Source organism: Nomascus leucogenys, chromosome 7b (assembly GCF_006542625.1).
Source record: "Nomascus leucogenys isolate Asia chromosome 7b, Asia_NLE_v1, whole genome shotgun sequence".
In the NCBI taxonomy this organism is placed as follows: domain Eukaryota; kingdom Metazoa; phylum Chordata; class Mammalia; order Primates; family Hylobatidae; genus Nomascus; species Nomascus leucogenys.
Genome location: NC_044387.1, coordinates 89,884,224 through 89,910,571, shown reverse-complemented (window position 1 = coordinate 89,910,571; position 26,348 = coordinate 89,884,224). Strand labels below are relative to the sequence as shown.

General features: G+C 36.5%; 1 protein-coding gene across 7 annotated transcripts in view; it reads left to right on the top strand.

The window, feature by feature from the left end:
* NEK1 (NIMA related kinase 1) overlaps positions 1-26,348 on the top strand; it is a 220,009-nt gene that overhangs the window by 48,680 nt on the left and 144,981 nt on the right. For all 7 annotated transcript variants that reach the window (XM_003257955.4, XM_012508232.2, XM_030816320.1 and 4 more), the window contains 7 exons: positions 408-467; positions 703-762; positions 856-906; positions 1,039-1,113; positions 6,607-6,770; positions 6,851-6,982; positions 23,754-23,856. In XM_003257955.4, coding sequence (XP_003258003.2) covers positions 408-467; positions 703-762; positions 856-906; positions 1,039-1,113; positions 6,607-6,770; positions 6,851-6,982; positions 23,754-23,856 — 645 coding nt within the window. The remainder of the gene's footprint in view (positions 1-407; positions 468-702; positions 763-855; positions 907-1,038; positions 1,114-6,606; positions 6,771-6,850; positions 6,983-23,753; positions 23,857-26,348) is intronic.

The window sequence follows — 26,348 nt, the reverse complement described above, 5'->3', positions numbered from 1 at the left end:
TGGAGAGCAAAATAGACCATAAATTTTTAATCTTGTTTGAATTTTATATACTGAATATATATTGTGTCACTAATTTTTTAAAAAAAATTATCTCCATCATTGGGCTTTTCAAATGATATTCTATGATAATATTGGAAAACTTAAACATCCATACCTGAACACAAAACTGTTTAGTTGATGATTTGGGAAGGACCCTTTTCCACAGTTTCTTTGAATCTAATGTTTCTCTTTGTTTAACAGCATATCGAAGACTATGATTTTTTTTTTTTTAAAGATAATGTAATTTGGAAGAGAGTTATGGAAGTATTGACTTTACCTTTTTCTTATTTTAAATTTCTGTAAATTTGGGATTTTCAAATAAGTGCCTCAAAATCTTTATTTAATTTGTAGTTTTACTTTTTGTCCAGGCCCATCAAACTCCAGAGAAGAGAGTGAATACTGGAGAAGAAAGGAGGAAAATGTCTGAGGTATAAAGACATCTGGTTATTTTAAAGCTTTGCAAACATAATTTTAAAAAAGAAACAGAATCTTACTATAAAGCCTCCAAACCTTTCCTTATTTCTTTCAAACAAATAACTGTAACTTCTTTTTTTAAAGAAAAACCTCATTGAACATACCTCTGCCATTGGTGTACTACTTTCCTGATGAAACTAGAAAAAACAGGAATTATTATTGATTAAAATGTTCTTTTTTTTATTTAAGGAAGCAGCAAGAAAGAGAAGGCTGGAATTTATTGAAAAAGAAAAGAAACAAAAGGATCAGGTAGTTTTTTGCTCTTGTTTTTCTACCTTTGGCAAGTTGTAAGTGATAATAGGTTCAAGAGTTGTAAGAAGCTTGTCTTTAAAATTGTTACAGATTATTAGTTTAATGAAGGCTGAACAAATGAAAAGGCAAGAAAAGGAAAGGGTAAGAGGATAATCTATTAAATATACTTTTTTCTTAAGGAATACACTGATTTTCAGTTTATTGCTAAATGTATTACATGTATTTTATATTAAATACTTGAAATGGTGTTTTGTTTATTTCTTTTCCCCAAAGTTGGAAAGAATAAATAGGGCCAGGGAACAAGGATGGAGAAATGTCCTAAGTGCTGGTGGAAGTGGTGAAGTAAAGGTAGGCATTTTATACCAATATGGTTATACTGCCATTTTTCCCTCCAGTTCCACCTTGTTCTTTAAAATGCATGTACCTGGGATTTTCTTACTTTAGTGTACAATTAATTTTTATCTAGAATTCTTCAACATTTATTATGAATACTTAGCTTTCCTGCATGTATCTGATATGTAACTTGTATTGCTGTTATGTGACTATACTCAAAATTGCTTTAAAAGTTTTTTGTGAAGACTATGATAACATTATTCCTGTCAGAGGAATTTTTAAAAATTATACACAATTCGTGACACTGCAACCTAAAATCATTCTGTAATTTAATGTAGCCTTGAAGATTAAGTTCTCAGAAGACACTTCTTAATCTGATCCCTGTTGTCTCTCCAACTTCATCTCCATCCATTCCCTACCACGTACTCTATGCTCTATTCATGCTGAAATGAAGACCTTATTTGTAGTTCCATTACTGTATGTAGTCTGCCAAATCTCTTTGTCTTTGCACTTGTGTTTCCTTTTACTTAATAGCACTCTCCATCCCTCCTCACCCTCACCCCCCACCTCCATCTGTTTAGCTAAATAACCAGTTACCTAGATGAGTTAATCCGAACATTCCTTCTGGGTAGATCCACGCTATTTAACCTTGGGCACATTGCTGAACTTTTCTGAGCTTTGGTTTCTTGATTTAAAAAAAAAAAAAAAAAAAGAAAAAAAGGTTTTTTTCCGAGAACAGTGCCTGGAACCTGTCTGGCAAGGGCTTCTATAGTAATTTCCCTTTCCTTTCTTTGTTCTGCCAGTCTGAATCTTGTACTTCTTCTTTTGTTCATGCAGCATCCTACACATATCTCTATTTGTAGTTGGTAGAATTCTAAGATGGTCTCCAAGATTCTTGACCCCTGGTATACACACCTTGTATTATTCCATTCCCTACAGTATAAGTGGTACCTGTAAATACTGTGGTATAGCAGCTCACTTGATTAGGTTGTGTTGTATGGCAAGTGGTGATGGGATGGTCCCTCCCGGGGTTACATTAACATATAAGACTCCTTCATAGCTGACTGGAAGGGAAAAAGAAATTAGAAAGATACAATTCTGCTCACCTGGAAGACAGTAAACATTCATGTGGCAAAACAGTAGAGATGACCTCTACAAGTAGTGGTCTCTGATGGGCAACTAGCAAGAAAATTGTGGTCCTAGTCATACAGCCACAAGGAAATTAATTCTGCCAAGAACCAGTTAACTTGGAAGAGATCCCGAGTCTCAGGTGAGAATTGTAACCCTGGCTGACACCTTGATTTCTGCCTGGTGAGATCCTGAGGAGGGGACCTAGCTAAATGCACCCAGATTCCTGAGCCAGGGGAACTGAGATTACAAATAGATATTGTTTTAAGCTGCTAAATTTGTGATAATTTGTTATACAGCAATAGAAGGTGAATGCACTAATTTGTATCACTGAATAAACTGTAAGTCAGTACATCTTTTTTTTTTTTGAGACAGAGTTTCGCTCTTGTTACCCAGGCTGGAGTGCGATGGCACGATCTCGGCTCACCGCAACCTCTGCCTCCTGGGTTCAAGCGATTCTCCTGCCTCAGCCTCTGGAGTAGCTGGGATTACAGGCATGCACCACCATGCCCAGCTAATTTTGTATTTTTGGTAGAGACGGGGTTTCTCCATGTTGGTCAGGCTGGTCTCGAACTCCCGACCTCAGGTGACCTGCCCGCCTTGGCCTCCCAAAGTGCTGGGATTACAGGCGTGAGTCACCGTGCCCGGCGTAAGTCAATACATCTTCAAACTATAAGTTTCACTCATGTACACCCATTAATCTTGATATTTAGATGTACAATAGATACTTGTCAAATTGGATCGATTGTAATTCTTGTTTTTTTCCCCCAAAAGTTATAATTTGAATAAAAGTTTGTTTTATCTAGACATATACATTCTGCCCTGGATTTATAGATTAGTTTTTCAGTCTCTTGAGATGCAGAAGTTCTTCATATCATAGTAATAATTCATTAAGAGTAACTTTTTCCAAATTTGTATTAATATAGATTATACAGTGTTTTTAGTAGTATAATTTTATCTTACCTTTAAATAGAACTTATTACCTCCTGAATGATCAGGAATGACTTAGAATCTGGTCCATTCTAAAATGACTAACCTCACATCTTAGCTGACTGGAAAGAGAAAGCTTACCAACTTGTATGCCTTCAGATCTTCTCAAGCATTTTTTTTATCAAGTCCATGATTAGCATTGAAGCTTTGATGATTTATTCTTCTCCCTTTTGTATAATAAAGTGCTTTTTCCTGTGATGTCTAATACAGTATTAATCAGTTTTATTAATGTTTAATAACTGAGACAATTTTCAAGTAGATACTATGTGCTGAATAGATTTCTGCGTCACTTTATAAACTTCTGTAATGCTTTCATTGAAGATTAATAAAACATTTTATTTTCCATGATTTAAAGGAAATTCTATGTTAGTTTCTATATTTATTCCTCATTGGGTTTGAAATATTTTAGCTTGTTAGGCTGTTTGATTTCTACATAGTTGATAAGGACCTGAAGGCTCAATATAATATGAATCAAATTAAGGAGATTCCCTAAAAGAAAGATAAAACTAAAACTAAAGGAAGTATTTCAAAATTAATGCTATTATTATATACTTCTAAATAAGAGGCATTATTATTCATAGTATAAATATCCAATGTAAATGTTTTTGATTATTTAGTATCTGCAAAATCTGGACCTTCTTTGTTTTATCCATTTTTAATGTGTCTGTTATGAATGTGTTTTTAGAAAAATTATATATTCCACATTTATGGTTATATGGTGATTATAATATGGAAGAGGTGTATCTCTTGTTTGAAAATATATTGGAATACCATTTGGCAGTAAAAAGAATAGCCTGTTTATACATGCAACACCATGGATCAATCTTAAAAACCTGTGAGTGAAAGAAACCAGATAAAAGAGTACATATTTATGATTTCATTTACATGACATGATAGGAAAGGCAAATCCAACCTGTAGTGACGGAAAGCAGATCAGTGGTTGCTGACAGTGGGAGCATTTACTGCAAAGGAACACAAGGGAACTTTCTGGGGTGATGGATATGCTTTTGACTGTGGTAGTGGTTATGTGAGTGTCTACATTTGTCAGAATTCAACCTGTGCTTATAATTGGTGAATTTTTATTGTACATAAATTATGTCTCAAACAAACATATTTCATCGGTATTCTAATATAGTATTTTCAACATTATTTTGAGTATGAGCATCTTCTGAGATGTTTACATACTTTTGTTTTTGCTAAAGAGAAATGGAGCACTCAGTCAAGATGATACTAGCATTGGGCTAAAGAGTAACCAGTTTCATAGGAAATATGAACACCTTATAACAGAATTCTGATTCTTAACTTCAGATGTACATTTTGAGGATGTATGTAAGGACCACCTTGATGGAGTTCCCTGTTCTAGCAATTTTCATCACTTGTTATTTGAACATCTTTAATCAATTATCTATATATCTTGTATTGATTTTTTTAAAATAATGCTTGCTCATAAAATAGTGTGTAGCTGACAAGATATTAAGACAAATTTTGTCTTATTGGGTTACACTGAAGTTTCTTTTATTGGATTCTGAGATTTTTCTTTGTTTCTTTGATTATTATTTTATTTATTTACTTATTTTTTGAGACAGGATCTCTCTGTGTCACCCAAGCTAGAGTGCAGTGGTGGGATCATGACTCACTGTAGCCTTGACCTCCTGAGCTCAAGCGATCTTCCCATCTCAGCCTCCCAAGTAGTTGGGACTACAGACACATGCCACTGTGCCCGGCTAATTTTTTGTATTTGCAGGGATGTAGTTTCGCCAAGTTGCCCAGGCTAGTCTCAAACTCCTGAGCTCAAGAGATCCGCCCACCTCAGCCTCCCAAAGTGCTGGGATTACAGGCATGTGCCACCATGCCTGGCCTTTGTTTCTTTTTTTAACCAGGCATTTTCCTTAAGATATTATCACCTGGAGGTTTTCCCTTTTTTACGCTCAGTGTTGTGGCTTCTGTTCTCATCACTTCACACACTCAGAAAATGGTTTTTTTAAAGGCTTCCACTCAGCCTTAGTCATATCTGGTGGTCTTAAGATAAGAAAAGTTAAAATAAGTTGACCTTTGCATTTGAGGTTATTGGTTTCTTCTTAATGAAATTCTTTCACCATGACTTCTGTAGCATTATACAGTTTTTATTTACTTTTATCCTTTTCTGACATCTTTATTTTTTACCATGAGTTTTCCATGCGGTTGAGTTCTTATGTCTCTGTGGTTGAGTCTTTAAGTCTTTGCCTTTATCCTTTGTCATTCCTGCAGAGAATCCAAACTTCCTTCAGCATTTACTTTTTCATTGATTGACTTTCTTTACTTCTAGGCTTCTTGGCTTGGTGTCAGGGCAGCAACATCCTTCTAATTAATTCCTCTGCCTTACTTTCTTATTTCTGCTTACCATGCATAATATTGACTTACTGACCTTTAAAACTCTGTTGGTATACTACTGCTGCTAGAAACTTTATAAATCCTTTCTATTGTTATTTATTATTTGAACACAAACACCCAGGGCAGACAGCAGTTAGTATTTAGCTATACCAAGCTTTTATAGCCAAACTTAATACTTAATACTTTGCCTTCCTTCTGTTTGTCATCATACTTCCTTCCTCTTCCACCTTCCATACCTAAATATATACATACATTGATTATTTTTACTTTAATGCCTTGGCTCATATTTACTCTCCTTACATTGCTATCAAGACCAGATTAAACACTATCTCTCCCCAAGGCCTTTTTTCTAAATAAGGATTTTACTGTTGATTTTTTTTTACTATTTTGTGAATTTGCTCAGTACTTACTACTTTGGAATCTCTCTATTGTCACTTGTTTACCATAGAATTGAATGTTTTTCTAGTTTTGTGCTATTTTTCCCAACTTACTTGAAAACTAAAGATAGATATGACTTTTTGCCTCTTTTATATACATATGGAACATGTTTTAATAATGTTTATACCTTCATATCTGCTTGGTGAACTTAAGGATTTGGGGTATATTAAAAGCCATATGCAGATGTTTTTGTTAAATATAATTCTGAGTGTTATATAAAAGCAGGCTCTCATAAGCTGTACATAAACAATGGAACAGAATTACATGAAATGTATATTGGAAGCTTATTTCAAAACCTGTTAATTAAGACCAGATTTTTCCATAATTACATGAAATTAGTGTCATTTTGCTGTTTTTGTTTGTCACATTATGCTTTATTATAACAAAGTACACTACTTTTTGATTGTTAATAGTTATAATAGGAAAACATTTTGCTTTAGGCTTTATGTTTGTTAGTATGTTCATATTAAGTAATTAGTTTTTAAAAGTCAAGCATTGAAATTTACTTTTTCTTTTGAGACTAGTACAGGCCTGTTAGGCCTTATAAGATAAACACGTGAGAGCTCTTTGTTTAATCCCTAGGCTCCTTTTCTTGGCAGTGGAGGGACTATAGCTCCATCATCTTTTTCTTCTCGAGGACAGTATGAACATTACCATGCCATTTTTGACCAAATGCAGCAACAAAGAGCAGAAGCTAATGAAGCTAAATGGAAAAGAGAAATATATGGTCAAGGTCTTCCAGAAAGGTATGGCTATGTTCTGCAGAAGTTGCTTATGCTTTGCTTCTGAGATAGTAATGAAAGTCACTGTGCATATTTATCTACAGAGGAATTCTGCCTGGAGTTCGTCCAGGATTTCCTTATGGGGCTGCAGGTCATCACCATTTCCCTGATGCTGATGATATTAGAAAAACTTTGAAAAGATTGAAGGCGGTGTCTAAACAAGCCAATGCAAACAGGTTGGACTGTGATGATCCATGAATTCACCCATGTGTGTAATTTTGTCGTTTGTCATACATAGCTTAGTACCTACACTTTGTGGATGTTTTCTCCATTGTTCACATATGATGTTTTTTGCCTCTTGGGTACAATAATTTTCTGAGGTGCAAATTTGGCCCGTGGTTACACTGTGGAAAGCATGTAGCTCTCCAGTTCAGCCTGATTTTTATGTCTTATTTGTGTGTTTAGACTGAATATACTATTTAAAGGAACATGTGATAACATTCTGCCAACATAATTATAACATTTTATCACCCACTTGCTTTAAGTAAATCAGAATATAAATCTAAATTGAATCACACTTTATGCAGAACCCCAGTGCATTTTTTGCCCTTTTCTTCATCACTTCAAAGCCTACTTTTCTCTTTGTTGTCTTAGCATGCTTTCTCTTCGTGTTCATCTCTGATTTATAACTCTTTGTGATCCTGTTCATCACATTATTTATTTTCTTCCATTGAATTAATTTAATAATGGTAACTGATTAATATGTACTTGAGCAGAGATAAATAATTGAGGTAAATATAAATTAACATTTATATACACGTTATAAATTATATACAGAAGCCTGATATATGAAGCATCTATTTTTTGAGAAAGGAAGGTTACAGACTTACACATGTGCATATTTTTTATGAATAGTGAGACAAATTTTGTGAGAGGCTTTTATTCTCCAGAATTATTGATCTTTCTAGTATATATATTTTTTAATTAGTAAACTTTATTTTTAGAGCGATTTTGGGTTCACAGCAAAATGGAGTGGAAAGTACAGAGAGTTCCCATGTACCCTTTCCTCACACATGCACAACCTCTGTATTGACATCCTCATCTGAGTGATAACATTTGTTACGATCAAACATCGATCCATTATCACCAAAGTCCATAGTTTACATTAGAGTTTACTCTTGGTATTGTACATTCCATGGCTTTTGACAAATGTATAATTACAGGTATCCACCACTGTAATATCATACAAAATTATGTCACTGCCTTCAAAATCACCTGTTCTCCACCTCCCTCCAACCTCCCTCCCAACTCTTGGCAACCACTGGTTGCTTTACTGCCTTCATAGTTTTACCTTTTCTAGAATATCATATACTTGGAATCATATAGTATGTGGCCTTTCACATTGGCTTTTCTCACTTACTAATATGGATTTAAGGTACCTCCATATATCTTCATAGTTTCATACCTTATTTCTTCTTAACACTAATGTCCCATTGTATCGATATACCATACTTTATTATTATTATTTTTTTGGTAATTTTTTTTTTTTCAGACAGATTCTTGTTGTATCACCCAGGCTGGAGTGCAATGGCATGATCACAGCTCACTTGCAGCCTTGACCTCTGGGGCTTAAGTGACCCTCCCACCTCAGCCTCCTGAACAGCTGGGACTATAGGTGCTTGCCACCATGCATGGCTGATTTTTTTATTTTTTGTAGAATGGAGTCTTGCTATGTTGCCCAGGCTTGTCTTGAACTCCTGGGTTCAAGCAGTCCTCCTGCATTGGCCTCTCAAAGTGCTGGGATTGCAAGCATGAGCCACCACGCCCAGCCTGAATGGATGTACTACACTTTATCCATTATTCTACTGAAGGACATCTTGGTTGCTTTTAAGTTATGGCAATTATGAATAAAACTTCTACAAACATTTGTGTGTAGGTTTTTTTGTGGACATAAATTTTTTAAGTATTTAAACAGATGCCAATAGGATGATTGCTGGATCACGTCTTAAGAGTATGTTTGATTTTGTAAGAAGTCACCAAACTGTCTTCCAAAGTGGCTATACCATTATTCGTTCCTCCCAGCAGTGATTAAGAATTCCTATTGCTTCACATCCTCTCCAGCGTTTAGTGTTGTCAGTGTTTTGGATTTTGGCCAATTTAATCAGCGCATAGTGGTATCTCATTTTAATTACAATTCTCTAATGACATATTCAACATTCTTTCATATGCTTCATGCCATCTGTATATCTTTCTTGATGAGTTGTCTGTTCAAGCCTTTTGCCCATTTTTAAATTCGTTTTTATATTGTTGAGTTTTAAAAGTTCTTTGTATATTTTATATAATAGTCCTTTATCAGGTATGTCTTTGGCAGATATTTTCTTTTTCTTTGTGGCTCATCTTCTCATTCCCTTAATATTTTGTTTCGCAGAGTGGAATTTTTTTGTTTTAATGAAGTCCAGCATATCAATTGTTTCTTTCATGGATTGTGTCTCTGGTGTTATAACTGAAAAGTTATCACCATACCCAAGTTCATTTGGGTTTTCTCCTATGTTATCTTCTAGGAGTTTTATAGTTTAATGTTTTATCTTTAGATCTGTGATCCATTTAATTTTTGTGAAGGATATAAGGTCTGTGTCTAGATTCATTTTTTTGCATGTGGATGCCCAGTTGTTCCACATCTCTTGAAAAGACTATATTTGCTTCTTTGAATTACCTTTGCTCCTTTGTCAATGATTGGTTAACAAAGCATTTTTATGTGGGTCTATTTCTGTGCCCTCTGTTCTGTTCTACTGATTAAGTCTTGAAATCAGGTAGTTTCAGTCCTCCAGCTTTGTTCTTCAATACTGAGTTGGCTATTCTGGTTCTTTTGTCTTTCCATATAAGCTTTGTGATAAGTTTGTCCATATCTAAAGACTATAACATGCTGGGATTTTGATTGGGATTGTGTTGAATCTGTAGATCAGCTTGGGAAGAACTGACATCTTGACAATATTCAATCCTCCAATACTTCATATTAGACCTGAAATATATCTTTGATGTATTTCATCAGAATTTTTTAGTTTTCCTCATACCTGTGCATTTTTTTTTTAGATTTGTAACCTATGTATTACATGTTGGGGAGTGCTAATTAAAGTGATAATGTGTTTTTAATTTCAAATTCTACTTGTTCATTGTTTATATATAGGAAAGCAATTGACTTTTGTTTATTAACCTTCTATCCTGCAACTTTGCTATAATCACTTTTTTTGGGAGGGGTATTTTTGGTGTTTCTTTTGAATTTTCTGCATAGACAATCATGTCATCTGCAAACAAAGACAGTTATATTTCTTCCTTCCCAGTCTGTATACCTTGTGTTTTCTTTCCTTGTCTTATTGCATTAGCTAGAACTTCCAATATGATGTTGAAAAGTAATGTTGAGAAGGACCCCTTTGTCTTGTTCCTGATGTTGGCCGGAAAGCTTCAAGTTTCCATTAAATATGTTAGCTGTAGGTTTTTTGTAGATGTTCTTTATGAAATTGTGGAAGTTCCTAAGTTTTCTGAGATTTTTTAAAATCAGAAATGGGTGCTGGATTTTGTCAAATGCTTTTTTTTTTTTTTGCATGTATAGATATGATCATGTGATTTTTCTTCTTTAGCTTATTGATGTGATGAATTACATTAATTGATTTTCAGATGTTGAAACAGCTGTATTTTATTATATTTTGCTATAAGAATAAAAATGCCCTTTCCTTTTGTAGCTGGTAATCACTTATAAGGAAATGGTTTAATTACTATGTGTATAATTTTCTTGTGATCCTTTTCTTAATAATACTCATTGTCTTATATTTACATACACACTGTAATCTTTTCACTGACATGGAGCAACAACTTTCACTACTCCAAATTTAAACTATTGTCTTTGTTCTTCAGTGTTTTGCTTTACTGAAAGGCATTTAATCTTTTTTTCCTTCCTCTCATTCTCACATTCTTTTTAATACTCTTTCTTTTGCTGAATATTCAAGAATTTTCATGTATTTCTGTTTTAAAAATACCAACAGCTAACTACCTTATTATTGGCCTTTCATACAGGGTTCTCCGTCACCTGTTCATAACCTCCTTTTTCTCTCCTTTTTGCTCAGTAAAAAAGAAAACCTAAAGAAAAATCACAAGAGGCTTTTTTTTTTCTGGTTTTACTGCTTGCTAAGTGGTGTAGGTTAGTTTTGGAAAAATTGGAGTATATAGGAGGAGGGTGTTAGGAAACAGGAAAGAAAATAATTCCAAATCCCTACAGAGGCAGTCACTGATGAAGACTTTGGTTAATTTTCTTGCATACCTTTTCCTTTTCTTTTTCCCGAGATAGTGGAAACAAAATCATACATACAAATTTGTATCTTTTTAAATTTAGTGTTCTTACCATACATATTTCCCATGTTGTTTTCAATTTTTTAATATCTGCATAAGATTCCAGTGCCTGAATGTGCTATGATTTATCTAACAAATCCCCTAGTATAACCAGTTGTTTGTAATCCTTCCCCTTTTTGAACATTTTTCTGCCACATTTTATTCTTCATTTTTTATTATTTCTGTGAAATAGAATCTTATAAGGGCAATTATTTTGCTAAAAGATTTGGTCATCTATGTTCCTGATGAAGATTCTTGAAAGAAATATTACTAAGTTTTTTCTTGAAAAGTGCCAGTTTATACTCAACCCAACAGTGTATGACAGTGCCTGTTTTATTGCCCCTGGGCCAGTATTAATAACTTCTTAGGAGCTAAAGAAGTTTTTTTTGTAATATAAAGTTTAAAATCAAAGTAGTATAGGAGATGAAGTTTTCACTATATTCTACACTGTTTACACAACAGGGTAATGACAAACTAGATTCCTGTAAGTAAAAAGTAGCAACTAATATCTAATTGGGCACTTGTGCAAGGACCTGTTCTAAGTAATTTACATATATAATATTTACTATTGTGGATTACGTATTCGCGAATTTGTCTACTCGCTAAACTGTATTTGTAACCTCAAAATCAATATGTGAAGCACTTTCATGGTCATTCATGGGCATGGGCATAGGCTCAGCCCATGTCATTCATGAACCTGGGGTCATTCATGGGCTCAGAACAGCAAAAGTGGCCCAAAAGCATAGTGCTGAAATGTCAAAAGACAGTGATGTGCTTTAGGGAGAAAATACGTGTTTTAGACTTCATTTGGGCATTAGTTATGCCACTATTGGCCATGAATTCAGTGTTAATGAATCCACAATATAATGGATCCAGGAGTCTAACTCTGTATTTACCCTAGGAGCAGTGGTTCTGTTCAGTATTCATGGAGACTTTGTAGAACATAACTACAAGAATAGTGAGAATTGAATGTATTATTAACTCATTTAATCATCACCAATACTGTGAGGCAGGAATTATTATTTTTGCTATTTTACAGATTAAGAAATTGGGGCTATGTGTAATTAAGTAATTTGTTGAAGGTCACATTACTATTAGTGAAACCAGGAGTTGAAGCTGGACAGTTTGGTTCCTAACCTCACTCACTTAACTGTTGTACCATATTGACTTTACTAAGTGTATTAGTCTGTTCTCACACTGCTAATAAAGTCATATCTGAGACTGGGTAATTTATAAAGAAAAAGGTCTAATGGAATCACAGTTCCATGTGGCTGGGTAGGCCTGACAATCATGGTAGAAGGCAAAGGAGGAGTAAAGTCATGTCTTGCAGCAGACAAGAGAGAGAGCATGTGCAGGGGAACTCTCCTTTATAAAACCATCAGATCTCATGAGACTTATTCACTATCATCACAACAGCTCAGGAAAGACCCACCATCATGATTCAGTTATCTCCCACCAGGTCCCTCCCACAACACATGGGAATTATGGGAGTTTCAATTTGAGATTTGGGTGGGGACACAGCCAAACCATATTGCTAAGTCTTGAAAAATTTTATGAGGAATAATTAAAGAATCTGAGAATTGCACTTTGGGAGGTCAAGGTGGGCAGATCACTTGAGGTCAGGAGCTCAAGACCAGCCTGCCAACGTGGTGAAACCCCATCTCTACTAAAATAAATAAATAAATGAACTGGGCATGGTGATGGGTGCCTGTAATCTCAGCAGCTCAGGAGGCTGAGGCAGGAGAATCACTTGAATCTGGGAAGCAGAGGTGGCAGTGAGCTGAGATCGCGCCACTGCACTCCAGCCTGGGTGACAGAGTGAGACTCCGTCTTAAACAAACAAAAAAAGACCGGGTGTCGTGGCTTACACCTGTAATCCCAGCACTTTGGGAGGCCAAGGCAGGTGGATCACCTGAGGTCAGGAGTTCAAGACCAGCCTGGCCAACATGGTGAAACCCTGTCTCTACTAAAAATACAAAAATTAGCCAGGCGTCATGGCACATGCCTGTAATTCCAGCTACTTGGGAGGGTGAGGCAGGAGAATTGCTTGAACCCAGGAGGCAGAGGTTGCAGTGAGCCGAGATCATGCCATTGCACTCCACCCTGGGTGACAAGAGCAAAACTCTGTTTCAAAAAAAACCAAAAGGTGGGCAGCTGGCAAGATGGCCAAATAGGAACAGCTCTGGTCTGTAGCTCCCCATAAGATCGACACAGAAGGCGGGTGATTCCTGCATTTCCAACTGAGGTACCCGGTTCATCTCATTGGAACTGGTTGGACAGTGGGTACAGCCCAAGGAGGGCGAGCTGAAGCGGGGTGGGGTGTCACCTCACCTGGGAAGCAAAAGGGTTCAGAGAACTCCCTCTCTAGCCAAGGGAAGCCATTAGGGACTGTACCGTGCACTCTGGCGCAGATACTGTGCTTTTCCGATGGTCTTCACAACCCACAGACCAGGAGATTCCCTCCGGTCCCTATGCCACCAGGGCCCTGGGTTTCCAGCACAAAACTGGTCTGCTGTTTGGGCAGACACCGAGGTAGCTGCAGGAGTTTTTCTTCATACCCTAGTGGCACCTGGAATGCCAGTGAGACATAACTGTTCACTCCCCTAGAAAGCGGGCTGAAGCCAGGGAGCCAAGTGGTCTGGCTCGGTGGGTCCCACCCTCACAGAGCCCAGCAAGCTCAGATCCACTGGCTTGAAATTCTGGCTGCCAGCACAGCAGTCTGAACTTGACCTGGGACACTGTAGCTTGGTGGGGGGAGGGGCGTCCACATTGCTGAGGCTTGAGTAGGTGGTTTTACCCTCACAATGTAAACAAAGCCACTGGGAAGTTTGAACTGGGAGGAGCCCACCACAGCTCACCAAGGCCGCTGTGGCCAGACTGCCTCTCTAGATTCCCTCCCCTCTGGGCAGGGCATCTTTGAAAAAAAGGCAGTTGGGGGAAGGGGCAGTTGTGGGCACAGCTTCAGCAGACTTAAACGTCCCTGCTTGGCAGCTCTGCAGAGAGCAGCGGATCTCCCAGCACAGCGTTTGAGCTCTGATAAGGGACAGTTGGCCTCCTCAAGTGGGTCCCTGACCACCGTGTATCCTGACTGGAAGACACCTCCCAGTAGGGGCTGACAGACACCTCATACAGGAGAGCTCTGGCTGGCATCTGGTGGGTGCCCCTTTGGGACGAAGCTTCCAGAGGAGGGAACAGGCAGCAATCTTTGCTGTTCTTCAGCCTCCGCCAGTGATACCCAGGCGAACACGGTCTGGAGTGGACCTCTAGCAAATTCCAGCAGACCTGCAGCAGAGGGCCCTGACTGTTAGAAGGAAAACTAACAGACAGAAAGGAATATATCAAAAAGGACATACACTCAGAGACCCCATCCGAAGGTCGCCGACTTCAGAGACCAAAGGTGGATAAATCCACAAAGATGGGGAGAAACCAGCGCAAAAAGGCTGAAAATTCCAAAAACCACAACGCCTCTTCTCCAAAGGATCACAACTCCTTGAAAGCAAGGGAACAAAACTGGACAGAGAATGAGTTTGATGAATTGACAGAAGTAGGCTTCAGGCAGTGGATAATAACAAACTCCTTCGAGCTAAAGGAACATGTTCTAACCCAATGCAAGGAAGCTAAGAACCTTGAGAAAAGGTTAGATGAATTGCTAACTAGAATAACCAGTTTAAAGAAGAACATAAATGACCCGATGGAGCTGAGAAACACTGCACGAGAACTTCGTGAAGCATACACAGGTATCAATAGCCGAATCAATCAAGTGGAAAAGGATATCGGAGATTGAAGATCAACTCAATGAAATAAAACGAGAAGACAAGATTAGAGAAAAAAGTGAAAAGAAACGAACATCCAAGAAATACGGGAGTATGTGAAAAGACCAAATCTACGTTTGATTGGTGTATCTGAAAGTGACGGGGAGAATGAAACCAACTTGGAAAACACTCTCCAGGATATAATCCAGGAGAACTTCTGCAACCTAGCAAGGCAGGCCAACATGCAAATTCAGGAAATATAGAGAACACCACAAAGATACTCCTCGAGAACAGCAACCCCAAGACACATAATCATCAGATGCACCAAGGTTGAAATGAAGGAAAAAATGTTAAGAGCAGCCAGAGAGAAAGGTCAGGTTACCAATAGAAGGAAGCCCATCAGACTAACAGCAGATGTCTCTACAGAAACCCTACAAGCCAGAAGAGAGTGGGGGTCAATATTCAACATTCTTCAAGAAAATAATTTTCAACCCAGAATTTCATATCCAGCCAAACTAAGCTTCATAAGCGAAGGAGAAATAAAATTCTTACAGAAAAGAAAATGCTGGGAGATCTTGTCTCCACAAGGCCTGCCTTATAAGAGCTCGTGAAAGAAGCACTAAACATGGAAAGGAACAACTGGTACCAGCCACTGCAAAAGCATATCAAAATGTAAAGACCATAGACACTATGAAGAAACCGCATCAACTAATGAGCAAAATAACCAGCTAGCATCATAATGGCAGGATCGAATTTGCACATAACAATATTAGCCTTAAATGTAAATGGGCTAAATGCTCCATTAACAGACAGACTGGCAAATTAGATAAAGAGTCAAGACCCATCAGTGTGCTGTATTCAGGAGACCCATCTCATGTGCAAAGACACACATACGCTCAAAATAAAGGATGGAGGAATATTTACCAAGCAAATGGAAAGCAAAGAAAGCAGGGGTTGCAATCCTAGTCTCTGATAAAACAGACTTTAAACCAACAAAGATCAAAAGAGACGAGCATTACATAATGGTAAAGGGATCAATGCAACAAGAAGAGTTAACTATCCTAAATATATACGTACCCAATACAGGAGCACCCAGATTCATAAAGCAAGTTCTTAGTGACCTAAAAAGAGACATAGACTCCCACACAATAATAATGGGAGACTTTAACACCCCACTGTCAACATTAGACAGATCAATGAGACAGTTAACAAGGGTATCCAGGACTTGAACTCAGCTCTGGACTGAGCGGACCTAATAGACATCTACAGAACTCTCCACCCCAAATCAACAGAGTATACGTTCTTCTCAGCACCACATAGCATTTATTCTAAAATTCACCACATAATTGGAAGTAAAACACTCCTCAGCAAATGCAAAAGAATGGAAATCATAACAAAGAGTCTCTCAGACCACAGTGCAATCAAATTAGAACTCAGGATTAAGAAACCCACTCAAAATCGCACAACTACATGGAAACTGAACAACCTATTCCTGAATGACTACTGGATAAATAAATAAATTAAGGCAGAAATAAATAAGTTATTTGAAACCAATGAGAGCAAAGACGCAACGTACCAGAATCTCTGGGACACAGCAAAAGCAGTGTGTAGAGGGAAATTTATAGCACTAAATGCCCACAGGAGAAAGCAGGAAAGATCTAAAATTGACACCCTGACATCACAATTAGGAGAATCAGAGAAGCAAGAGCAAACAAATTCAAAAGCTAGAAGACAATAAATAACTAAGATCAGAGCAGAACTGAAGGAGATAGAGACACAAAAAACCCTTCAAAAAATCAATGAATCCAGGAGCTGGTTTTTTGAAAAGATCAACAAAATTGATAGATCTCTAACAAGACTAATGAAGAAAAGAGAGAAGAATCAAATAGATGCAATAAAAAATGATAAAGGGGATATCACCATTGATCCCACAGAAACACAAACTACCATCAGAGAATACTATAAACACCTCTACACAAATAAACTAGAAAATCTAGAAGAAATGGATAAATTCCTGGACATATACACCCTCCCAAGACTAAACCAGGAAGAAGTCAAATTCCTGAATAGACCAATAACAAGTTCTGAAATTGAGGCATTAATTAATTGCCTACCAAGAAAAAAAAAAAAATACATGACCAGATGGATTCACAGCCGAATTCTACCAGAGGTACAAAGAGGAGCTGGTACCATTCCTTCTGAAACTATTGCAAACAGTAGAAAAAGAGGGAATCCTCCCTAACTCATTTTATGAGGCCAGCATCATCCTGTTACCAAAGCCTGGCAGAGACACAACAAAAAAAGAGAATTTTGGACCAATATCCCTGATGAACATCAGTGCGAAAAATCCTCAATAAAATACTGGCAAACTGAGTCCAGCAGCACATCAAAAAGTTTATCCACCATGATCAAGTTGGCTTCATCCCTGGGAGGCAAGGCTGGTTCAACATCCGCAAATCAATAAGCGTAATCTGTCACATAAACAGAACTAATGACAAAAACCACATGATTATCTCAATAGATGCAGAAAAGGCCTTTGACAAAATTTAACAGCCCTATTTGCGAAAAACTCCCAATAATAACTAGGCATTGATGGAACAGATCTCAAAATAATAAGAGCTATTTATGACAAACCCACAGCCAATATCATAATGGACAAAAACTGGAAGGATTCCTCTTGAAAACCAGCACAAGACAAGGATACCCTCTCTCACCACTCCTATTCAACATATCATTGGAAGTTCTGGCCAGGGTAATCAGGCAAGAGACAGAAATAAAGGGTATTCCAATAGAAAAAGAGGAAGTCAAATTGTCTCTGTTTGCAGATAACATGATTGTATATTTAGAAAACCCCATCATCTCAGCCCAAAATCTCCTTAAGCTGATAAGCAACTTCAGCAAAGTCTCAGGATACAAAATTAATGTGCAAAAATCACAAGCATCCCTATACACCAATAACAGACAAACAGCCAAATTATGAGTCAACTCCCATTCACGATTGCTACAAAGAGAAGAAAATACCTGGGAATACAACTTACAAGGGATATGAAGGACCTCTTCAAGGAGAACTACAAACTGCTGTTCAAGGAAATAAGAGAGGACACAAACAAATGGAAAAACATTCCATGCTCATGGATAGGAAGAATCAGTATCGTGAAAATGACTGTACTGCCCAAAGTAATTTATAGATTCAATGCTATCCCCATCAAGCTACCATTGACTTTCTTCACAGAATTAGCAAAAACTACTTTAAGTTTCATATGGAACCAAAAAAGAGCCCGCATAGCCAAGACAATCCTAAGCAAAAAGAACAAAGCTGGAGGCATCATGCTACCTGACTTCAAACTATACTACAAGGCTACGGTAACCAAAACAGCATGGTACTGGTACCAAAACAGCATGGTACTGGTACCAAAACAGATATATAGACCAGTGGAACAGAACAGAGGCCTTAGAAATAACGCCACACATCTACAACCATCTGCTCTTTAACAAACCTGATAAAAACAAGCGGTGGGGAAAGGATTCCCTATTTAATAAATGGTGTTGGGAAAACTGGCTAGCCGTATGCAGAAAGCTGAGACTAGATCCCCTCCTTACATCTTATACAAAAATTAACTCAAGATGGATTAAAGACTTAAACATATGACCTAAAACCCTAAAAACCCTAGAAGAAAACCTAGGCAATACCATTCAGGACATAGGCATGGTCAAAGACTTCATGACTAAAACACCCAAAACAATGGCAACTAAAGCTAAAATTGACAAATGGGATCTAATTAAACTAAAGAGCTTTTGCACAGCAAAAGAAACTATCATCAGAGTGAACAGGTAACCTACAGAATGGGAGAAAAATTTTGCGATCTATTCATCTGACAAAGGGCTAATATCCAGAATCTACAGATAACTTAAATTTACAAGAAAAAACCCCATCAATAAGCGGGCAAAGGATTTGAACAGATGCTTCTCAAAAGAAGACATTTATGCAGTCAACAAATATATGAAAAAAAAGCTCATCATCACTGGTCACTAAAGAAATGCAAATCAAAACCACAATGAGATACCATCTCACACTAGTTAGAATGGCGATCATTAAAAAGTCAGGAAAGAACAGATGCTGGAGAGGATGTAGAGAAATAGGAATGCTTTTACACTGTTGGTGGGAGTATAAATTGGTTCAACCATTGTGGAAGACAGTGTGGCGATTCCTCAAGGATCTAGAACTAGAAATACCATTTGACCCAGCAATCCCATTACTGGGTATATACCCAAAGGATTATAAATCATTCTGCTATAAAGACACATGCATACATATGTTTATTGCGGCACTATTCACAATAGCAAAGACTTGGAACCAACCCACATGCCCATCAGGATAGACTGGATAAAGAAAATGTGGCACATATACACCATGGAATACTATGCAGCCATAAAAAAGAATGAGTTCATATCCTTTGCAGGGACATGGTAACCATCATTCTCAGCAAACTAACACAAGAACAGAAAACCAAACACCACATGTTCTCACTCATAAGTGGCAGTTGAACAATGAGAACACATGGACACACGAAGGGGAACATCACACACTGGGGCCTGTCGGGGGGTTGGGGGCTAGGGGATGGGGATAGCATTTGGAGAAACACCTAATGTAGATGACAGGTTGATGGGTGCAGCAAACCTCCATGGCATGTATATACATACGTATGTAACCTGCACGTTTTGCACATGTACCCCAGAACTTAAAGTGTAATAAAACAAAAAGAATCTGGGAATTTAGTCATCATTAAAGAAATCATGGTTAAAGGAGCAAACTTGGAAGAATTGACTGACTGGCCATGGTAAAAGAGGAACTAGACACAGGGCGGAAATATAAAGACACATTTCAGTCAGATATAAGGACTGTTCAAAGGTTGGATCATCGTGGGATTTAATGAATATCTTCAAACTGGAAGTATTAACCAGAGGTTTAAATGACAGTGCGTCATGGGGTATTTAGATGGGAATATGGGAATATTTTATTCAATGAAAACTTGGACTAGTTAATACCGAAGGTCGCTTCCAATCTGAATGATTCTTTTGTACTGTTTAGTGGTCACTGGCATAGAACATTTTCTCTGCACACTGGCACAATTTCTGATTATTATAATATGTATGTCATTTTCATTCTTGATTCATTCCTTTCCTTGATTCAGACTGAATCAGCAAACTGAAATCTGTAATCATCTAAGACTTTTTCAGATTCTCTTTTCTTCATAATCACCTTTATTTGCCTGTTTCTTCTTTATGGTAGTAGTTATTTTTCTTCTTCCTTTCTTATCAGTAACTCTGACCAGTCTGACTTTGCTTATATGCAGTTTCTTAATAACATACCTCTTCTGTTAGGATTTTTAATATTAGAAGCTCAAGCCATGTACGGTTCAAATGGCTGAAGCCACTTTTTAATAAATTACGGAGTGCCACCTAACATTTGTGTTTTTATGGTGCTTTTACTTTTTCCAAGTCCTTCTGTCTGTATTGCTTCATTTAATTTGGATAAAACTAACAACAGTTTCATTCCATTACATAGACATGCCCCTTAAGAGGAAGCTAAATGAATAAACCCTTCTACATCATTTTTTCGTCTCAATAATCCTATACCACCCCATCTCTTCTGCCCAATACCATATTACTCATTTTTATTTCTCAAATTATCTGTTACCTAGAGTGCTACTTATTTTTAATGTTGTCTTCAACTTTATCCTTGAGAAGTTTTAAATTTTCTTTATCAGTAAAGAATTTGAACCATGGATGTGAGGCATGCAGTTCACAGCCAAATCTTGTTGCTTATTCATGCGTTTACAATAAGAAAAGGAAAGAAAATAACTTACTCCCTTTTCCTCCCCTTCTCTTGTCAGGGCTAAAAAAAAAGGAAAGTTTGTCTTGGAATAATTATTTCTTGATAAAAGAACACTATACTTTTGTTATCTCTTTGTTTGATGCCCCTTATCCTCTTACGTTATACTTTTTAGTCCATTTTAATGTCTTTGTGTTTTACTATCCAATTCCTAATTTCTTACTATATTTGCATTTATATTATCATCCTCTTATCCTTAATCCAGGTCAGTGTTTTACTGATTTTAAGTGCTATAATTCTGGAACTCAAAAGAACTAGTCTAATTTTTGTAAAACAGAGCATGCTCACCTGAATTCTTAATAGTGTTTAATGAAGAAAATTACTATCAAGAAGTAAACTGTTTTCTCTTAATCCCCATGATCGCAGCACAAACATAGTTTATGCCCATAGTTTAGTAGAGTTGTATTACTTTAGAGAGGACTAAGCATATGGGTTATGGACTATTTTTGGTGTATATGAAGTAGTAAACAGTAATGCATATGAAAAATAAGGACACAGATTTTATAGGTTTTTAAACAGTGTAAGGAGTCATAAAATTGATTTTGTCTTTTATTCTATTAATATATGTATTACACTGATTTTCATATGTTGAACCAACCTTGCCTCCCCAGAACTCTGTTTTATTCATCTTTATATCTTTTGGCAGATATAATGTGGCAAATAGTTGACAATATTTGTTTAATAAATGATAGGAAAAAAGAATTAGTGTTAAACAAAAGCACTACAGTTATTAAGTTTGTGTTTGAAAGCAGCCAGTAATGTAAACCTGCTTATTTAAGCCAGCATAGGAAGCAGCTGTTCAATGAAGCAAAATTTATAAATCATATAAATACATAGAGCAAGTAGTGTTATATATGCATAAATGGTGGGAAAATCTATAAATCAAAACTGTTATACATATGACCAGGTTCTTAGTAAACAATTCTGTTCAACCGCTGTTTAACCTATGCCAATTGTAAGTTCAGGCTAACAATCAGTGGACACAGAAAGCTTCTTAAGATGGGAAGTCAAACATGCTTTACTTCCATAAAAGTTAGAGAAGGAAGTTGATACAATCAGGATACACAGCAGAGAGATCGGCTATCTTGTCTACTTGCAAATGGTGGTGTAAGCTTGCCGGACCCCCCAAAAGAGCCTTATCTGTAACCATAGAGTTTCAGATGACATATCTGAGCATCATACCTGAAGGTTTATCTGCCTTCCTCAGGCCTAGCCTCACGTAGGTGGGCTATAGCAAAACAGAATACAGCCTTGCCTTGATATATGCAGGAAACAAGTTGCATTACAACCAGATATACCCTATTAATTTTATGTCAGAGCATTACACCTGAAAGTTTATCTGCCTCCTCAGGCCCAGCCTTACATAGATGGGGATGTGGCAGAACAGGGTACAGTCCTACTTTGATATATACAGGAAATAAGTTGCATTCTGACCAGATATACCTTATTAATCTCATGTCAGAGCATCACATTTGAAGGTTTGTCTGCCTTCCTTAGGCCCAGCCTTATATAAATAGGGCTATAGCAAAGCAGGATATAGCCTTACGTTGATATATGCAGGACATAAATTGCATTCAAAACAGATAATGCATTATTAATCTCAGAATTTTCCAGTGGCTAATGGGACTGTTAGGGGACGGCACAGGTACACTACAGAGGCATGAACAAATTTCTCATTCACTGTGTTCAACCTACTCAAGCTAACATGGCATTGGTGAAGTGGATTTCTGGATTTAGCGATGTGAAACTAGATTAAGATTTAGCTACCCAGACACATCTGAGAGCAACAGTAATAGGCCTTTAAACCAGCTATAGAGATGATCTAATTCTAGAAAATTCTCATGATGGAAATTTCGTAAGAATCTTTTTTAAGTACTACATGAGGTAAATGAACCTTAGATCACTGTCATTCATAGTTATGTGATGGAATAGATTTTTAGGTTTTACAGCTTAGTTTCATATTTCAAATATTTTTATATTTCAGTTAGTAATTGTTGCCAAAGAATGTAAAAGAAGCAGTTATTTGGTATATGAAAATCAGAAATGCTCAAATCTTACTAGCAGACTGAGATTTATTTCATGTAATTTTCAGGACATAATTTAGTTATGGTCCCAAAGAAAGCCTATATAGGAAGTTTCTGTGCCTTACTAGCCAAAATACAAGTAGAAACACAGCCAACAACTTGCTCATCTTTCTTCCTTACCTCCAAAATTGACTGCAGTTGATGCCATGTTTTAAGTTCTCTGATTACTGGGGCTGGGTTTTATTTATATTTGTATCTTCCATACTTAGCAAGGTAACTAACACAATATATAGTAGATGCGTAATCAGTGTTTGTTATTGATACTTTTTATTTATAGTCTAAGATCAGCATGTTTACATTCTTTCATAATTGTCATAGAAAGACACAAAAGTAAAATTGGAAAAGATTAAAACAAATAACTGTTTTTAATCTTTTCCCTAATCTATCCATTTTACTTTTTCATAGTTGTGATATTTAGGGAATTCAAACATAGCTTTTTACTGTATTTTTGAAAATTCGCACTTAAAGCTTTTGTTCTTTTTGTTAATTTTTTAAATTGCTGCTGTACTGCTTTTATTTGACTTCGCTACTAAGATTCTTATTATATTTGATACAGAGTTCTGAAATAAACTTGGAAACTTCTCAGATTCTTCCGTAATTAAGTGTATCTAAAATAATTATATATGTTTAATAAGTAGAATAGATCAAATAAATATAAAAGAAACCGTCTTGTGAAGACTTAGAGTAGAATTATAGATTTTACTTGTATTTAAAATAATAAAGAATGTGATTTAGATAGTAGATGTCAATATATATTTAGTGATTTCTTCATTACAGAGATAGTGTTTCATCAGCCTTCATATTCTGAAATGAAAAAAAATTTAGGATAAATGAAATTTTTAACTTTTTAGAATATTTTATATTCAGGATGGCTGACTTTGTGATTTGTCCAAATTAGGCAAAAAGGGCAGCTAGCTGTAGAAAGAGCTAAACAAGTAGAAGAGTTCCTGCAGCGAAAACGGGAAGCTATGCAGAATAAAGCTCGAGCCGAAGGACATATGGTATGAATTTTGTTTGTTTGTTTCTGAGATTTTGAATGTATTAGTATTCCAAGTGAAGGTCTGGAGTAAGGTAAGTGTAAGTAAAAAGAATGACATTCCAACAATCTAGGCATAATAAGAGGCAGTAAAGATACTCAGAAGTCATTTGCAAAGTATAAAATTGTGATATCTTAACTCATTTACCTTCTCTTCTGCTGTCTTTTATACCAGGGTGGAATTCTGTTGTTGCTTTGGTTAATTGGGAGTGAGTTCATACCTGTATCCTTCCTTTAAGAGAGTAGAAATGGGTATAGCAACCCAGATATATTAAAGAAATAAGTTCTTAGATTGCTGCATGTTTTTTTTTCCCCAATATGCTTTTGGTTTTACATACTTTTAAGTGGCAAAGAATTTTAGAAGAAAAATGGGAAATAAGTATTTGGGTAAGTATATATGTAAACTATGCATTTGCTCGAAAGCAAATTAGAGGTAGAATTGTAGTAAAGTCTCCAGTTATGCCATTTAACTAAATTATGTATCCAAGAAAATACTAAGATTTTAGATAATCATTTCAATCATTAAAACTCTTTTTTTTTCTCTTTGGTATTTAATAGGATTTGAGATAGTTAAAACTCTTCATAGTTTGATTTGTAGAGGTGCACAAATGCCTTTTGACATTTTTTCGACAGAACAACTGATGATTGTGTTTGTCAGCTCAGCAACCCATGAGGCATCACACTCATATAGGAATAGGTTAATTAGATGGTAATATATTTTAATTAGACTTATTACATATCTGTTGTAAGTTCGTAAGTTGTATCTTTGTGAGTTAATGTAGTTCAATATAGTATGTTTTTTCTTTGAAACAATGTCATAGAAACATAGTTAAATTTTTAAACAGTTACCCTTTATATTGTTAACACAGATACTTCAATTTGTTTTTCTACGTCCTGAATTAATCTGTATTTGTATCTTTCCTCTAGATAGTAGATGAGAACCTCCAGCCTTTTCCTTTGCTCATATCTCCCATGTTAATAGCAGCTGGAATTTTGGTTACAGATTTTTACTTAAAATATTTTTAAAAGAATTGGTAGGCTTACCGAAATTTACAAATTTCTTTTCTCAGCATCATTCCTTATGTCTTACTATTCCCCCCTCGTTTATTTTTTTTCATGCTGGAGAATCTGGTAATTTTTTTTTGAGAGGAACTTTCCAAGATTTGTTGGAAAATGCTCTTATTTTGTCCTCATGCTTGAATGATAATTTGTAATGGTGGACTGCTGGTGAATTTGATTAGCATTTGTATGTCTGAAAAAGTATTTTGCTTTTGTTTTTAACAAATATTTTCGCTGGATATTGTATTATAGGCCGAAACTTTTTACCTCTGGCTTGCCCTATTTCTGACAAGACTATGCATTCATTCTTATCTTGTTCCTTGGTATGTAATGTATCTTTTTTCTCTACTTTAAAATTTTTATCTTTATCACTAGAATCAATTTGATTATGATGTGGTTTGTGTGTTTTTTGTTTTTTTTTTTTTTGAGACAGAGTCTCCCTCTGTCACCCAGGCTAGAGTGCAGTGGCGTGATCTTGGGTCGGTGCAACCTCCACCTCTCTGGCTCCAGCGATTCTCATGCCTCAACCTCCCAAGTAGCTGAGATCACAGGTGTGTACCACCACGCCCATCTTTTATATTTTTTTAGTAAAGATGGGGTTTCACCATGTTGGCCAGGCTGGTCTTGAACTCCAGACTCAGGTGATCCATCTGCCTTGGCCTCCAAAAGTGCTGTGATTACAGACATGAGCCACTGCACCCTGCCTTGTGTAGTTTTCTTCATGTTTATTTTGTATAGGGGTTCATTGAGCTTCTCAGATCTGTGGTTTATGATTTTCATCAAATCTGGAAATTTTTCATCCATTATTTCTTTTTTTTCTTTTTTATTTATTTTTTTGACATGGAGTTTCACTCTTGTTGCCCAGGCTAGAATGCAGTGGCGCAATCTTGGCTCATTGCAACCTCCATCTCCTGGATTCAAGTGATTTTCCTGCCTCAGCCTTCCGAGTAGCTGGGATTCCAGGCATCCGTCACCACGCTAGGATAATATTTTGTATTTTTAGTAGAGACGGGGCTTTACATGTTGGCCAGGCTGGTCTCAAACTCCTGACCTCAGGTGGTCTATCTGCCTCGGCCACCCAAAGTGCTGGGATTACAGGCATGAGCCACCACGTCTGGCCCATTATTTCCTCAAAAAATGTTTTTCTGTTTGCCTCTCTCCCTCTTCTAGGTCTCTGGTACACATATATTAGACCACTTTGTACACTACCAACCATTCACTGATGATGCTCTTTATTTTGTTCAATCTTTTTTTTTTCTCTGTGTGTTTCATTTTGGATTGTTCTATTGCTGTGTCTTCAAGTGCATTAATCTTTTCTTCTGCTGTATATGTTAATTCTATACAGACTATATGTTTTCCATCTCAGAAATTGTTTTTTTGTTTGTTTATTTGTTGAGA